This window comes from Passer domesticus, chromosome 2 (genome assembly GCF_036417665.1).
Source record: "Passer domesticus isolate bPasDom1 chromosome 2, bPasDom1.hap1, whole genome shotgun sequence".
In the NCBI taxonomy this organism is placed as follows: Eukaryota; Metazoa; Chordata; class Aves; order Passeriformes; family Passeridae; genus Passer; species Passer domesticus.
This window is the reverse complement of record NC_087475.1, coordinates 76,835,824-76,854,021: the sequence shown is the minus strand read 5'-3', so window position 1 is coordinate 76,854,021 and position 18,198 is coordinate 76,835,824. Positions and strand designations below refer to the sequence as shown.

The 18,198-nt window shown below is 41.8% G+C and overlaps 1 protein-coding gene across 1 annotated transcript; it reads right to left on the bottom strand.

Annotated features, from left to right (window-relative positions):
- Positions 1-1,930: 1,930 nt before the first annotated feature.
- TMEM123 (transmembrane protein 123) lies at positions 1,931-17,020 on the bottom strand. The gene is made up of 6 exons (XM_064409427.1): positions 16,895-17,020; positions 12,070-12,138; positions 9,949-10,011; positions 6,375-6,566; positions 4,826-4,979; positions 1,931-3,733 (listed from the first exon to the last, which is right to left on the bottom strand). Exons 1-6 carry the CDS (start codon positions 16,956-16,958, stop codon positions 3,709-3,711), a joined length of 567 nt encoding a protein of 188 aa, XP_064265497.1. The 5' UTR covers positions 16,959-17,020; the 3' UTR covers positions 1,931-3,708.
- Positions 17,021-18,198: the final 1,178 nt, after the last annotated feature.

Here is an 18,198-nt window from a genome sequence, read left to right as displayed (position 1 = left end):
GACCTAGTTTTGGCAGGAAGGCTGATGTAGGTTATGACTCTGCTACATCCTGCTGTAATGACTGGGTGTCCTGATTGATAATGCTGTGCATGTGAGCACTTATGCTCTCCATAGGACTAAGCCCAAGAAAGCTCTAGTCAGGCTTGTCTGCAGCACATTGCAAACAACCCTGGCAAAAGGTTAAACCATGGCTAACAGTCCAGTGCTTCACTGGGAGAGGGTCAAGTGACTTCTGTCACTTGTGAACCAGCTGACCATGCTCACACTTCATTCTGCATCAACTTCCTTCTTTTTCCAGAGCTCTGACCAGGTTAAACAATAAATAAAGCCCCTACCCCCAGCATCCTGTGCAGCTCTGCTGACTGAGCAGCTCAAGTTCTTGGACATCAGTGTTTCAGCCCCGTGGCTTGTCATGAGGTGACAGCGTGTGTTTGCAAGGCTTAGAGGGTGTGGAGGATGTGAACCTCAGAATCATTGGAGTTTAGTGGTCAGACTTGCTGTGGGATGCAGATAGAAGGATATATGCAGATAGACTGCATACATCCTATGTCCAGAGCACAGCAGTATTCCCAGCTGGAGCACAAACTTTTTGAAAATAACACAGCAGCTGTGAGGACCACCAACTGGGACTCCTTCAGTACTGGCTAGGAAATGCATTTACTTCCTCCACAGGTCCATTCTCATTCCCTCTGCGTCCATATCACAGCTATATTTTTACCCTCTTGAGTTCTCTAAGCAATTTCCAGTCTCGGATGCCCTTCCACTTTGCTTTTGGTAATACTGTCACATTGTTGCTTACATCTTTTTCAACAAAGCATGTTAAGAATGCTGTGTAACTCTTTAGGGCAAAAATGGAGTGGCATGAGTATGTAAGAGCTCTGAACAATGAAAAAAGGTATGAAATATTTACAGAAGGATAATGTTCAAGCTACTGAATATTATCACAGCAACATGCTCTTGCTTTAACAGTATGGGCTTTTTTTTTTTTTTTTTAAATAAAAAGTATAGCACTGCATTTCCAGACTGCCTTGAAGCCTCTGATGCAGAGCCCCATCAAATCAATTAAGCTGGAAGTGCTATGATGCTATGATTTGGTACTGGAATACAGGCTAAAGGAGCTGCATGAAAAGGAAAGACCTGTGAGATGAAGGCAGAATGCTGCAGCCCTGAGATATGACTATAATGAAGGGCAAAAGTAACATTTATGAAAGCTAACTTAAACTGGCCATGTTCTGGTCAGTGAGTGACTCCCCCAGCCTGCAATATTAAATAGAAACACTTTAACATGAAGCACAAACCATGAATATGAAGGGTAGAATGTTTGCATAAGGGTTGTGTGGAAGAGCTGCAATAATGAATCGAATGCTGGTAACGGGCTTAAAACGTGACCCTGCAAATGCAATTCCTTGATGTGTCAGCAGAGGGGCTCCTAAGGCAGATGGAATTAGGAACTGCATTGCTTGGCCACCAGCACTGAACAAAAACACACACACAGTGGACAGACTAGAAACAACTGAATAATCTTTACAAGTATTAGTAAACTCAGTTAAGGAAGGGCTGAAGGACCAGAGCATCACCTCCCTTTATAAATCAGTAACAAAGCTGGGGTTTCACTTCCTGTTGGAAAGCAAAGATTAGGTAAAATTCATCAATTGCACTGCCCTTTGTCTAGATTCCAAACACCTGAAAGGAGGTCTGGTTTTATGTTTGCACTGACACTTCTGAAGTCTTAAGCACATACTTTTGCTTTACTGTAATAATTGGATTACAGAAAAAATTAAAAATTATTGAACTAGGCAAAAATGAACTAGGTTTGGTATTCTAGCATTTAAAAGTATATATAGTGGATCCTTCTTATCAAATGGTTATGACTGTGGAAAGGACTGAGAGAATTACAAAATCAGCTAATAAATGAAAAATTCAACTTAAATTAATAGTAACTCCAAAGATTTAATTTTATTTGTCTGTACAGCAGAGGTGAGACAATCCCAGTAACTGAGTTGCACTTAACTATCTTAATTTCTACAAAGTAAGGAATTACAGTTCTATGAAATAATTGTTTCCATAACTCTTCAAGTCAAATCCAGTAATATTCCACCACACAAAACAATTAAGAAAAAATACAAAAGTTACTTCAGATCACTCTCTCTGCCCTGACCCTCAAATGCAGTAAAAAAATGAAACAGCCTTGTTACCCCCTTTTCAGGTGAGTAGCTAGTAAGATGACTCTTTAGTCATGGTCTGCTGGAGTTGCCTGTGCCTTGCAAACAGTTTTACTTATTCCATGTGAAAATGGAAAAACCCCCATATAGCCACTTTAACAGTGCATGTCGAAATAAACTATTGCTTAAGAAAATAATCTGTTCCAGAGTAGTTACATTTTCCCTGATGGGTTGTTCCCCAACAGACCTGTGTGCAGCTCCCACTGTGACTTTCCTCACCTGTCACCATCTCCCCTGTGCCCAGCATGAGGGACTGGTGCCAGCAGTAACCAGGACAGTCAAACCCCACACACCAACCCTCCTCAGTGGGGACAGGTCTACAAGTGAAGCCTGAGCAAGACTGAACAATCATTCAGTGACTTAAAGAGACACAGGCCTGTGTTTCCTGATCCTTGTCCTAGTTTTCCTTACAGTAGTGTAAGTCAGGACACCAGCTACTGAAGACAGCAGATTTACCTGAGTGAACCTGCAGAAGAGACATGGGAACAGCACCAGCCATCCTGCACAGGACCCCAAGAGCATCTGAGCCTTCAGCTAAAGGTGTGCTCAGATGCCCCAGTGCCTTCGGCTGGGCTTTTGACCAGAACTCTGTACATCTTTGCAGCAAGACCAAGTTCTGAAAACAGCTGTAAAAATGCAGTTTATAGTCTGCTAAAATGCCGTCTTATAGATTTTCCCTTCTCTATATAACTTTGAATGATTATCAAAAATGCTGCTAAAACACTGCAGACAGCTTCGTAATAATAAAAACCAAGAGCTAAGTGATTGCTACCTTCAAATTAAAAGCCAATTTTAGAATTATTTTATAATGGCAAAATTACTTTTCTCCATTTGCATTAAATCTTCAATTGCATGAGCTTCCTTACAACCTGCTAGAAAAGAAAGCAGTTTTTAGAGAAAAGGGTTATGGATGGACACTTCCATTCTGTCTATGCTTCCTGCAGCTACTCTCCTTACACAGCCTATTAAGGAAAGCATCTGCAGCTCACTCACGAGCTAATGACTGACATTTAGAGTACTCATTATCACTTTCTATACAGTTATCTAACCACAACTCCTTTGAAGCCTATTAAAAATTAACTGAGTTGTTCAAAACCTGAAATTTCTAAACTAAATTTCACATCAAACTTCAAAATAAATACAATTTAATACAAAATTTTAGAAAAAAACCCCTGAACTTACTTAGAATTGCACTGATGCAATTGCCTGTGCTAGTAATTAGCTATTTCAGAGAGCTGTGTACCTTAAAATGACTCAATATGTGATTTTCTCTAAATCTGATTACAAGTACTGGAAAAAGAGAATACTGTCTCTACAAAGTGCTGAGTTCCTCTTTCAAGACCCAATGTAAAAAGTCAAGATGTTTAAAAGCTCAACATTTTGCAGGATAACACCCAAGACAGATAATCTTTATGAAAGAAACTTTCAGAAGTTACAACAGCTGTGACAGGGTGGGTTTCCAACACTGTCTTCTCTGAAGTCTGCTTTAAATGATGGCATCGTGTTCATCACTGTAACAGAAACACAGTAATTAATGTTCTGCACTACAAGCAACAGTCCACATGAGAAAGAGCCACCCAGATGCTGCTGAGAAGGTTATTTTGTGAGCAGAGCACGCCTTGCTGGGAAGGAGTAAGGACACACTGATCTGGGCATTACAGACCTCTCTGAGCCAAGGCTGACATTAGCTGAACAGTTTTGTTTTGTCAACACTCCTCCAGCTTCACTGGCCTCATTAACACCTTGTCTTTCACGTGTCATTCGTGTATTCTTACATCAGCTGCTACTCAGGCCTGTTTATCGTATCTGTCTTACCTATAACCAGTAGTACAGTTAATCAAAGCCACTGCACAAGCTCAGCAGCAAGTCCCCTTTGTTTTGAAGATGCTGTTGATGGGAATTTTACAATATCTATTCACAAACACCACTTTGGGTAAAGGTGCAGCAGGGACTGGCTTCATTCCATGACCAGTAAGGAGGAGTCAAGATGGAGAGAAAAAAAACCTGATACTGAACACAGTATCCCAACAGGTCTAATGACATCACCTCAATTAAAACAAACTTCTTGACTGAGATGGATGGCACTAAAGAGGAAAAGGGAAAGAAAAGCAACCTAGTTCTTAAACTAGATGAGTCCTGAAGCCTGGAGTAGAGCTGAGCATAAAGAGCCAGTGAGATGGTAAGATAAGAAATTGGTAGAGATAAGAAACTTTGATTAGAATTTGCTATACATTAATGGAAAGGGAAAGGAAAACATGAAAGAAAGGACAGAGTCTAGGAGAAAAAAGAAATCTTGCAAACTGCAGAAAGTTTCAATGAAATGTTAACTATTCATGGACTAGCTAAAAGACAAGGATCCTTTTAAAAGGAATAGAATTATTTTATATAATAGATCAGAGAAAAAAACAGACAGAAGAGAGGCATAATACTAATGAGGAATGGGAGAAGTGGTGAAAGACAAAACCATCAGAGTTAAATCACTTAATGATATTAATATAATGTACATTAAACAAATGTATCAGAGTTCATTCTACCCATTTGGTTTTCCTTTTCCCCCTCAAGAAAGTAATAAATGGCCAAGGCACAACCCCTTGGGAACTTACATGGTTCTGTACTGAATGCCTCTTCTAGAGTGGTAAGTTTTGCATCCAATGTAGAGAATGACTAGGACTCCAAGAGTCAGCACAATGCCACCTACAAAACTGCCCACATCAAATCTGGAGGTTGTGTTTACAACAGCCTCGGATTTTGATGTGGCTGAAAAGAAGAAAACAAAAGGCACATTTTACAGAGCTTGAAAAATTATGTTTGGAGGGACTACTCTACATCCTGCCCTCACCACTGATTTATCACCTAAATATCCAATTAGACAAATTTAACCAAGATCAACTGACAAGATACAAGCCAAGCACATAAACATAAGGCTCTGGTTTTAAGTGCCATATTCTGGTGACATGGACACAGCTGATCCAACTACTTGCTGTCTCTGAAAGACCAACTGCTCCTTCTCTCCACATCCCTTTTTTCCCCTTTTCTCTCCCCTCCTTCTACACATGGAGCTCCTGCCCTTCTTAGGCCACTTCTAGTGTTTTTCATACCCTCCACGAGCCACTAAGGTGGCCTGAAATGAACCCAAGCATAAAAGGAAGCTGCTTTCATTCAGATGAGCATACTGAGCCATCCTGCAAGAGGGGCTGCAACAGCCTCCAAGTCCATCACTGTAGTGGGAGCAGAAAACCTGGCGGCAATGAGCTGTTGGTATTGCTTTACCTTGTCTCATGGAATTGTACCCTCACAGTCCCAAGTGAGATCAGCTCTGCAGGCCGACACAAACATTGACACAGACAACATGGCCTCAGATAAGCCATAGCTGTTTCGCTGCTAGAACTGGTTACATCTGCTACAAACTCCCACCTAAAGACCAGTCTGTGCCCAGTTCTATTTGTACTTGCTACACACAGTGTTACATGATCAAGTTCTTCTGGTAACACCTTCACCAATGATGCTCCACTGATATGTGAGCACTCCTGATGTGTTCAGAAGTGCAAGCATGAAGTGATGGGAACACAGCCAAGTGCAAGGAAATACTGAATTCTGCACTCACTGGTTTTGTATTACCATGTACAGTTAAACTGTATTTGACAACTTTTACAAAAGGGGTGACTCATGCACAGTCATGCTCTACTCTCTGTTTAGGGTAAAATTCATTACATTGCTAACAGAACTCAGTCTTTTTACAAGCCAGTAGACATATTTTGAGATACAGGTCAGCTGTGAAAAAGGAAGTATCAGAGATGAGTTCAAATAAACTGCAGAAAGGAGAGATGAACAAACACAGAAGTTGTATTCAAAACCAAGGCTTTCTCCTTTGCATTGCTGATCTCCTTGCTGGTGGCTGCTGGATAAGACCACTTGCACTTTTTTTCCTTTTCCCTAAATCTGTCAGACCTCTCAGGTTGAGTTTTAAGTAAGCGGAGTGCTCAGAGCAACATTATTGTATCCAGCTTAGTAAGGAATTCTCACTTTAGTCTTGTGGGAATGCAAATGCATTCTTTCTTCCTTTTTTTTCCACATTGCTGTAAACCCAACTGTTCCACAACCCATGTGAACGTCCATCCAAGCCTTTTTGAGCTTCCTGAGCTGCGAACTCACCTGTTACAGAAGTGGAGGAAGTCTTAGAAGTGGTCACCACTGTAATGTTGCCTTGTGGCGATGTGACTGGTGAGGCTGTGGTGGGTGTTGCTGTCTGGTTGGTTTTGGTGGGCTGAGTTGTCGGGATCACAGACGTGGTGGTGGTGTTGGGCTGACTGGTACTGGTCAGATTAGTAGTATTGCTGGACACACCTGGAAATTTTTGGGATACCACGCAGAAAAATTAATAAAAATAAACAACTGTACACTCATTGAGTAAGACCACGTTTATCATGCCCAAACAGAATGACAGAGTAACAATGAAAATGCCACTGCATGGTATCCAGGCTTGCATACAGACTTTCCTTTGGGAAGATCTAACTTCTGATTTCTGGGCCTCAAGGTTAAGAATTCTTTAAAGGAAAGGCTATAAAGAAAACCTGGACAATATATGATGACTTTTAGGTGAGTCAGCTTTTTTTTTTTTTGGTAACAATCCAGCTCCACAGAATCATGCCTAACTGACAAGATGTTAAAATGCAATAAAATTCTGGATCAAGAGTTACTTTTGATTTGAAGTGCCTACATTTTCAGGCAACAAAGCTCTTCTTATAAGAACAGGGTTTACATGAAAACACCACCCTCCAATTTTAGTAATGATTTGATCTTTCATTTGCTTTTGAATGAAACACTAGCATTAATAGGGCTCCATACATTAAAATATACCACAGAGAATTCTGAATTTATGTGGTAAGGATAAAACATGATAAAACTTTAACTGAAGTAAAAGTACTGCTTAAGTAATTTATTTAGTTTTGCCAAGGTTAAAACAAAGGCTGGAATACTTTTTCTCAAGTTTCATTGACGTAGTGTCTTTTACTTTACTTTTACCTTACACTTCCCCTTCCCTCTTCAGAAAACACAAATGAACTGTTCAGAATAAAAATACCATTATACAAAACTCAAGAATAATAGAAATTGCTATTTATAGCAAAATCCTTAGAACTTTCATGGAAGGCAGCCTGATAGAATGATTGTAAGACAATTACTTATTTTTCTAAGAAGGAACTAACAAGAAACACGAGTCTGTTATGCAACTAACATTTCTGTAAGCAAACAGCAGTATGCAAATAGTTTTTATGTATGAAAGAATTCTAGACAGAAACAGCTCCTTTGCAGCTGTCTACTTCTGTATTGTTTCTATAGCTTCACACAAGTTGGGCTCATTTTACACACCTCAAAAGCTTTTCAACATGGAATTTCAAATATCTAAATATATCCATGTTTTCTTGAAATTGTCTAAAATTAGAAAAATTGGAGGATAGTTTCATCTCAATTCTAGAGTAACCTTGATACTCAATTCCTGCCTTTTGTTTATACAGCATTTAAAATGCTTCTGTAGAACAAAATTTTTGTTGTGTAAAACATGAAGAACTACATACAAAACTGCGCCTTTGCTAAAATCTAAGTATCACAGCTTCCAGTGCTGATATGAGCACCAAAAACTTAAAAAAACTCATCAATATAACAATGGAAACATGCAGAAAGTAACTAGCCTACAAAACACTTCTGAGACATTTAGCATTAAAACTACTAAAATACCAAAATAGAGACTACTTTGTAAATGTTATTTGTTTTCCTGCTCTTTAATGTTGTAACTGTGTTGTGCCATAAACCCAGAAAACCTTCTGAAATGAGCATTCATTGAGGTGGAACAACTGGAACACTATATTCATTTGCTTACCTTGTTACAATTACGAAAATTCAGCTCCTCTATGAAGCATGCGTAAAATACATCAGATAAAATTCAGGGCATGTTTTAATACTGACAGATAAAACTCCCCAAAGGCACAATGATCAATAAATATCAAATGATTCCTCATTGTAGGAAGTAAGCAAGGAAATGTCTACATGGAAACCATCTACAGTTACACGTCATGAAACCACACCTGGTAAATATAAACACATTCCTAACATAAGTGATACCAAAAAAGGACCAATGTGGATGCAAGTGTCAAGCAGTCCTCTGTGGGTTGTTTTTGAGCTGAGATTTCTGAGTGTCAAAGAGCCTTCTGTTTCTGAGCAGTACAATGGCTAACTGTTATATGTGTAACATTATAAAATGATGTTACACAAAGTTGGTATTCATTCCATGGGTATTACATTACCCTACAGAACACGTGAGTCATGATGAAAAAAATCCAAACATCTATGAGGAATTTCAGCACATTTGCATATTACTTTTTCCCCCTCTGTTTTCTAGTAGCAACCCTTTTTTTTTTTTCACTTAATCAAGATTACAGCCCTTGGTGATGTAACTTTAACAGCAAAATCTGTCTAATCTCTAGACCTATCTTTCATGATGTATTTAGCATCAGTCATTTCAAAACATCACTGGGAGGCTATCTGAGGCAGCTGGAGAATTTGGGAAGCTGACATCAATCAGGCACGAATCTGATCTTCTCCACCTTTCAAAAATCTTACCTGTACTATTTTACAAACAGAGTGAAGATGAAAGAATATTTGCTAGCAACATCTGTCCCTTTATATTTTATTTTCCTACTTACTTTTCCCCCAAAAGACCAGCTGGACTTCATTGAAAAGTGCACTAAACAAACCCTGACTGCCTGAGTTATTTTTTATTATTTAAAAAGGATGCATGCCAGTAATACGGTTCAGGCTTATGATGCTTTGTTTTTAAGAGACAAGTACTTTACATACTTTGCCACCTGTCTTCAAGTATTAAATAGCTATGCTATAATCATCAATTAAAAAAAAAAATATAGCATATAGATAAGAATCCTCAGAGCACTAAAGGAGTAGTAGCATGTGCTGCTAACTCAACAAGAATGAGCACAAAACTCAAACTGTGCAAGCACTGTGCTAACATGCAAGGTTATTATGGAATGCCCTTCCTAAAACAAATACTTTCTCTTGCATGGAAAATGATCGAATGAAAAAGACTTTTGCTTCCTTCACGAAGAGCTTCCTACCTCCCCTGAAAAAATAACAGAAGCCTGGATGTGGCACATAGGGATAGGGTTTAGGGGTGATTGTGGTGGTGCTACACTGATGGCTGGACAGCTATCTTGAAGCCCTCCTCCAACCTTGATTATCCTGTGATTTTGTGAGTCTTATGTAAAAGGAAATGGAGTCCTACTCTTGAAACTCAAGCTCCCAGGATTTCATTATACCCTAAATCTGTTTATTGTGAAATAACACTACACAGATATGCACTGTTTGCATAACAACCTATTCATCTTTACTTCATGAAAATGGAAGAAGCTTGCTTAAAGATGAAAATAAACATTAAAAAACCCCAACTTCTAGCAATTCTTCCTCAAAGGTAAATTTTGATTCCTGTGTTTAAATGACAACACAAATATAATTACTGATGAAGTATGGTACCTAAATTTGAGAAACAATATAGCTTCTTTTCAGAGCTGTTTTACATATTGCTTCCCAGCCTTAAAATGGTAACACCTGTCTCAAATACCCACTTTTGATGACCTGTTCTTTAGAATTCAGTATGATCAGGGTTAGGTTGGGAACGAACTTCTAGGTTCACAGAAGAAGTTAATGCACAGATACATACCTCCTGCAGATGTTGCTGTAGGTTGTGTGGATGATGCAGTAGCATTGGGTGAACTGCTATTGTCTTCAGGGAAAAAAAAGGCAACAAGAAAATCAGTATTCTTGATTTTAATTTTAACATACTATAATTAAAGTACCCACAACACAATACTGTCCTCAGGGTGTCTGTGCCTGGAAACTACAATTGGAAACACAGCAGAGGGCAGCCCATCCCAAAGCAGATGGTTTTTACTCCTCTGCAAAATGCTTCCAGATCTCAGTGCATCAAGAACACAGTTAACACTGTATGCACAGCAGTTCCCAAATGGCTTGCATCTGATTCTCTACACATCCTCTGTTGCCTTCCACTTCTATGTCATGCTTTCTTCCATTTGCTGTAAAATAGCCATACTGTCACTAACTTTCTTAACCTACTTATTCACTATGAGGGAAAGCAGCTTTGTATTTTTATTCCTCTATTTCAGTTCCATTTCTGTCCCTTCATCTTTTCTTTCATTTTGTTGCATCTCTGCTGCAAACTGGGATGATACTGGGAATATACTGCAGTCAAGTAGGGGCAGACAGATACTTTGAGAAACACCTAACTGCATACTTCAGTTCCCCACACAGAAAAAGTCCCAAGAATGTACTTGTTTCCAGACATAAAATGCAACCCAGTCTTAGTGTTTTTGTGTCTCTCTCCTCAGTTTCACTTCTCCTTTTCCAGTTCTCATTTTCTTGTCCCTCCTTCCTCCTTATGGTCCTCCCCTACCTCTAGGCTTCTCAGGCACCCTCCCACTCACTTCTCTCCATATTGTTGCATCTCCCTTTTGTATTTCTCATGGATTAAGTGCCCCTTCCTCCTGGCAAAGATCTACTGGGCTGTTCCTGGGAGTGTCACTGCCCATACCTTCCTCCCTTCATTCTGCACTATTGTGAATGCCCATTCTGTGATCATTCTTTTCTCTGAAGTAAGTCATCTTTTACAGCACCTTCCCACACTGGCAGGCTTATGTGCCTTGCAGCAGCTCTGCTGCTTTTCAGCATGGCTGAAGAACAAAGCATTTAACCTAGAGATTAAGAGGAGAGCAACAGAGCTACTGCAATCAAGAAGCAGACCTGCACCTATTTCCTCTGAATGGATCTGCTGTTCTTACCACTGGAGAAGTCCAGTCTAAAACTCTTTGCAATTGCATACACTATGAGCAAGGTCAGGTTAAGAACAAATGCACCAAATTTACAGCTTCATACCAAAAAATGGTAGGGGGGTTGGAAATTAAAGAGGGCATTACTTTGCTTTTGGTGTAATCATAGCCAAGTAGCCACACTGTGTACTGCACAATCAACCCTTATACTGACATAACTGGGACATTAAGTTGCAGATTTAACTGCCTTTGAGAAAGGGTCTATGATTGTACAATTACAAACACATTCTTTCTTGCATATGTTGCCTTTTATCCTAGCATAAGCCATGGATATGCCTGGGGTTACATCTTTTTCCACACAGGCCCAACACTGTAACCAGAACACATCTTTCAGTTTTCCCCAGGTTTTAAGTGCTTACTTTGGCAACCCTCGGACAGCTCTGGATGTGGACTGCATGTTCATACAGGTAAAAAGAAGCCACATCTACTGCCTGGAATTTGGGTGTGAGTCAGTATTGCAAATAACACAAGACAGAGTGAGTTAATGAGCAGAGTATTGTTGGCCAACAGCAAATGAGATGACTGAAGTAGTACAGGGCAAAAATGACTAAAATGAAAAAATGCCTTGTCTTTATCTGAAGATCACTGAATTCTAATCTAGCAGACTTCTTGGTTCTCCTTTTAACTGTAAATTGACGTTGCCAGGTGTTTCTAGTTCTATACACAATATTTTCCCATTTTACTTCTCCTCTCTCTGTTACTCTGGGGTACCCAAGGATATGAGAATTTAATTGGGTTTTACCATTCCCCTTAAACATCTTTAGTTGTCCCAGAATAGATGTGGAAATCAGAGTACCTCCCTTTTGCCCTACAGCTGCTCACAATTCAATAAAATACAATAAAGGGCAAATGACTAAAGACAGTTTAAGACACACAATAATACATATTGCTTTTCTTAATCTACTGAGGAACAGCAACAGAAATGTCAAAAGTATTACCTGGCAACCTACCGCCTGGAATCGTAATAGTGCTGTTCACATCTTTAGAGCTGTTTGTGTATTCATTACCTACATCAGAAAACACAGGAATAACAAGATCGTTTTAGGTGGAAGAAGAAAAAAAGGTACAGCATCTGCCACTTGCGTTGGGCATATAAATGACTAATTTGCCATGGACAGGAGTCAGTCATAATGATGACATAAAAGCGTGTTAGCACAATAGCCTGCTCTGAGTGCATCAGAAGTGACATCATTTACACTACCCAACCACCAAATGAACTGAAACTCCTCCCATTCCGTCTTCATCATCCCCATCCCAAGTTTTCATCTTCCTTTAGATGAAATGAAACCAAAAGAGGCACTTTCCTTCAGTAATAACATCTGACCTACATCACCCACAGCAGAAAAGAAAGAACTTCTCACTTATATCTCTTCCTGTGAAGTGTGCCAGGCCTTTTCAGGCACACAGATGTTTATCTGGCCCTAAATGGACAACATCATAACACAATTAGCTCCACCACGAAGTTACATTATCCAGTTTGGGACTAAGAGCATGTTAATGCATCCACTGAGCATTTGGCAGGTGGGGGAATGGGACTTAGAATGACTACACCTCCAAAGAAGTGATAAAATTTAAAGACAAACCACAGAGGATGCGTAGACTGACATTCACACACATACAAGAGTGTGTATAAGTTGTGGATTCTGCCTTTGACAAGCAGTTTAGTTTTGATCACCTAATACTGTGTAAAAGACAAGCAAATAACCTGAACTGAGTATCACAGAAATAGGGCATTTTCTTCATGCTTACAAAACCTTAGTCAAGGTCTCAAAATGGTGAAGTTTCCAAATACAAATGGCAAAATAACTCATTGTATCTCATCCCTACAATATCAAGACCAAGGGCAGCACTGCAAAGTATGTTACACTGTTTAATTAGTGAGATTAGAGAAAACAGACAAACAAAGGATGGGACACTGCTAAACTAAGCTTCCCCAGAAAGGACCCAATCCTGCGAAACTCTTCTATATCACAGCAAGTTCCCCCACATTAAACAATTATCTGATTGGGAAAGCTAAGCCACCACAAAACTGACATTACATCCTTCTTCAACAGCACACAATGATTTTTCCGGAGATAAATTTTTTAACCAGTAGAAAGGGCTCAGTATATTATTGGCTGAAAGAGAGGGGCAGGAAATAGAGGTGGAAGTAAAGGCAGGACTATATTAATTTAATTCAGATCAGCTTGGACTGCACACCTTGAAATATGTCACGGACCTTATCCAGCTTAAAAGATGCTCCTTTTTTTTTTTTTGCTTCTTAAACAAACTCAAACACTGCTAAGTTTCTTAGTCTGAATAATGTGCATTGGCTCCAGAATACAAAGACTCCTTAAATGGGGTTTTGCATAAACATATTCCACATTGGAACACATGGCAGTGAAAGGGACAGGGAGATAAAAGAACATCTTAAAATGATACTATTCCCAAAGTGTTCTCTAGCCTGAGACTGTGCCTTTGAATTTGAAACTGCATGTATCACTGCAGTGGCAAGAAGGAAACTTCAAAAAGAGGCAGAAAGGACTCCTGGGTTAAGCAAGGCAAAAAGCACCACAGCTTTTATGCAGTGTTGGCTCTGACAAGTAGAACCTCTCATCCCAGACCACAGACTTCACAGTTCAACTGTCCCAAAGCAAAACAGGGAGGGGTTCTGGCCTTCTCCCGGAAGCAGAAGTGCAAGGGTCAGAACTCCACACTGACCCAGGTGTAGACACACATGGCTAGCACAGGAAGGAAGCGGGGAGAGAGCCAGCAGCCAGCTGCAGCATCCCGTGCATGAGCAGAAGCAGAGCTCTTGAGCCACAGCATCAGCTGCAACATCAGGCCTAGGAATGTTCAGCAGAGAAACGCTGTGCTGAGGTCTACTCTCCCTGTGACCCAGAAGAGAGGGAACAGAAAGAATCTCTTCTTTTCATTTTTCACAATTAAAAGAAACCAGCACAAGTATATACCAAACTTAAAACTGGATCAGAACTTAAAACTGGATACCAGAAAAGGACAGAGATGTGGGATCAACATGATTTTTGTCCAACAACTCCATTCTGCTCTGTTTAAGATCAGGCATAGATACAGCTAAAAAAACACAGACCTGTGGCTGGCTGGGGTGTATCTGAAGGCAAGTGTGCTTCCTGTGAAAGGCCCTGTCAGAGTCTGGCATTTTGAGGGCTTTCAGGGCCTCTTGTGGTTTTGTTGCTCTAGTGAGTCAAAAGTCACAAACTGGAGACAATTTGGGTATGCAAACTTTCAAAAGGGCAAAATCAGTCTGGTTATTCCAGTTTCATAGCTGGAAGTGGGATTTCTAAAGTGGCAGAGACAGAAGATTTGTCCTTGTGCGTTAAACAAATACATACAGGGTGAGTGACAGGGATAGCTCTGATACCTGCTAAGAATGAAAAGGACAGGACGTTAAACAGATTTGATTTTGCCAGGTTCTGCAACAAACAGAAAATCAACACAGATTCTTTGGAATCTGTAGTCTCCAGCTTAGACACATACCAAATTACTATTCTCCATAGCTGAACCCTGGTAGAAGGAACCTACACAAACGATTGCCAATAGTCAGTCAACTAACTACCTGCATGTGACAAAGGTCAATTTGTTCACTCCAACTGCCACATAAAAGATAAGTTTATTTCTAAGGACTCACACATTTTATGTCTAGTGTGGCTAAACTTCACACTGCAGAAAATGGTGGTATATTAAACGCTCATTTTTACTAAGCACAGCTTTACGTATTCATTTTGGGGACATAACAAAAGTCATACATAAAACTCTCTCTGGGCATTTTCTCTTTTCAAGCTTAATGCATAGCAGGCACAGAGAGGAGTTTCATGCCCAAATCATTCTCCTGTTGTTGGTTTAAAACCCCAAAAGTACAGAAGCACTGACAATGTGCAGTCCATCAGAAAGATCACCCACTTGCTCAGTAATCTCTAAGAACTCCAGACAAGGAAGAGCTGAGGTGCTGGAATAGTTAAAGAAGAGATCTTAGAGCAATATGAATGTAACCTCTTCTAAGAGAAGATGATACAGTAAAATCAAAATATCATGCCTGTTTTCAGGCTTGGAGGCTGCTGCTGCTGATTTTTTTACTGTGAGTAATTCTGTATACAAGTAAGCTCTTAGAAGATGTCACCAGCTATCTTTTCTCAACACAACGGGAAAGGGGTGGAGGCCACTTCCTGACATGGAGAGGGGATTCCCTTTACTCAGGTACCAGGACTCCAGATGCATTTTACATAATAGTGGGAAGGATTTTTAGTAAACCATATTATTTTGGTTAATAACGTTTCTTTCACTGACTTGACAAATAGAAATAAAACTGTCCGGCAGAGTAAAAGAACAGCATTACATTGAAATAACACAAAAATATTAACTGGAGTGAGACACATCTGCCACTTTCACTTTTTGCATATTGGAGTGTTTTATGGGGTTCACACTTCCTCCTGTAGCGTTGATTAGATAATCACAAATCTCTGCTGAAATCAACACAAATCTCAGCAGTCCTTTCTGGAAGTTTCTACGTGGACAAAGGGGAAAAAAAAAAGCTATTTCAACAGATACATTAAACTGAGCCTTAAAAGGGCACAACTTCTTTCAGCATATCATAATTGAGCTCCGGAGGAAGCTCACGTACAGACGAAGGACTACAACTGAGTTTGAGGAGTTACATGAGAGCATCCCTGCCCCAGGAGACAGCAGTGACTTTATTTTGAGTTAGGTCACCACATGCACTCAGGAAGCAGCGTGACAGAAGACAGATCAGTGCAATCTTATATCACGTGAAATGACAGGCTATGGTTGTTAAAGGGAGGCCATAAGATCTTAGCAAAGCAATAAACAGGTTACGTGTTAACTCAAACTTTTAAAAAGAACTTGCCCTTCTTTTTGGAAGGGTAACTATAAAGCTGTTTACATTAAAAAATCAATTTATATTACAACTTCACCAGATTAAACAACAGCATATTAACACTGCTGGACTGAGATTCCTCGGCAGTATTTACAGCAGGTTAATTCCAGTACCCATCACGTTTTTGGCTTCTTTACTTTGGAAAATTGTGTGGCATCTTATGGGACACTTCAGTCTTCCGAAAAGGCAGCTCCGGCAGCTCAGACCTGTATGTTTCTGGGTTTATTTGAGCGCCTGTCAACGCTGATCCCCTGGCTGTGGTGTCCCGAGCACAAGGCTGTGCATTTGCCAGAACCGGCCGCTACAAAGGGGCACCGCAGCGAGCGCCTGCCAGCAGCGCCACAGAGCGCAGCGGCCGTGCCCCCCGCCCCGCCACACGAGCCCCAAGCCCCCGCCCCGAGCACAGCCCCGAGGGCGCGGGGAGCGGCCCTGCCCAGCCCGGCCCGGCCCTGCGGGGGCTCCCGGGGCGGAGCCGAGCCGCGCATCCCCGCGGCCGGGCGCGCCCCGACCCCAGCGCGCCTCGGGGGTTCTGCCGCTGCTGTTTCTACTTAACAAACACCCCCCGTGTTTCCCCCTCCTCCTCCCCGTTTCTGTCACAGCTCCCGGACACGCCGGCCGGGCCACCTCGGCTCCCGCTCGGAGCAGAGCGTCAGTGACCGCCGTCCCGTCCCGCCGCCGCTCCCCGGGGCGCTCGGGGGCAGCCAGGGTGCGGCCCCGGCCCCGCTCCGGCCGCCAGCGGCGGGACGAGGCCTGGGTGGGCCCAGCGGAGTCGTGGCGGCAGCCCCAGGCAGAGCGGCTCTTGGTTGGAAACCCCAGCGCCTCGGCCCGGCCCGTGCCCCGCGGGCGCTACTCACGGGAGCCGCGGGCGAGCAGCAGCAGCGCCCACAGAGCGCAGGAGGCGCCGCCGAGGAGCCGCATGGCCGCGGAGGGGCCGCCGGAGCTCGCCGGGCGCGGTCTGTGCTGCCGGGCGAGGGGCGGGCCGGGGCGGGGCCGCGGGGCGGGGATGGGCGCGGCGAGGTGGGCTCCTCTCCCTCTCTCCCTTCTCCCAGCGTTTTCCGGCGAGCTGGGCGGCAAAAGGCTGCGGTACCCCCAAGGGGAGAGATGTGTGTGCTTCACCAGGTGCTACAGAGGGCACACCCGAGCGGCGCTCTGGCGGTCTGCGAGCACCTGTGGAAACAGCGCCGAGCTCCAGGAGCGCCGCCTGCGAGCAGCGCTCACGGCTGGCGATGTCAGGCTGTTTTCCAAATACCATTCAACATCTGCCGGCAGAGCCTCAACTCCGTGGATTTATCTTCCTTGTTAATCGTATCCACCTAACCAACACCTGGATTCACTGCGCACGCCTGTGAATGTGAATTTCCGAGGTGCCTGAAATTTCCCAATGTACTTGGAAAATTGTGAAACCGACTACAAAGGCGATAGGGAAAAGTGAAAGGGAGCAATTATGCTCAGTTCTTTAAATTTTTCCTGAGGACTTCTAATATAACAGTGGTGCTGGGAATTTATTTTTCAAAGGGCTATGTCACTATGTTCTTAAGAGTGAAAACAACTTGAAAAATATTTATCAGAGGAAATAACCATTTTTAATGTGGATAATTAAGCATCAGCAGCAAAGCCACAGTAGAATATTTTGCATGTACTACTACACTCATGTTCAGTGCAGCACAGCGGTGTTCTCATGTTAAGCCATATATCAGAGTCGAGAGGGTGAAGTGCCTCACCTGGGAGCTCACAGGCAGGTTGTGAAGCTGTACTTGGGTACTTTGTAAAACCTAGCTCACTTTCCTGCAGGCAGACATGTATTTACTCTGTAAGTCTCAGCAAGAAAGTGGTGAATAGATATTTTATTCCTCAGGCCCCTCAGTCTGCATTCAGAGAAAATAGCTGCATGCATTATACTTCCAGCATTCTCTTATGTCTTTGTTCTGCAGAGCTTCCTGTGTGGTTTTCATGACTAAGGTACCCAAGGATCAGTATGCACCTTTTTACTGTGGATTTTCTGAGATGATCCTCCAAAACTTTTCTTTATGATGGCTGTAGGACTAGTATCTCCAGCTAGTCTAATTCCAGAAAAGCTTAGAAATACTAATAATCCATCTTTTACTTAGTATAAGGGACTCTGGTTACAGAGGCAAAACTTAGAGTGAGAAAAACAATA

Excerpts from the sequence above, each read along its gene's own strand:
- TMEM123 (XM_064409427.1), bottom strand. The coding sequence starts at position 16,958 with ATGCGGCTCCTCGGCGGCGCCTCCTGCGCTCTGTGGGCGCTGCTGCTG. Across the intron at positions 10,012-12,069 it reads TCCAGGCGGTAGGTTGCCAG|ACAATAGCAGTTCACCCAAT; the intron begins GTAATACTTTTG and ends TTTTCCCTGAAG. Across the intron at positions 6,567-9,948 it reads TACAGCAACATCTGCAGGAG|GTGTGTCCAGCAATACTACT; the intron begins GTATGTATCTGT and ends AAAAATTTCCAG.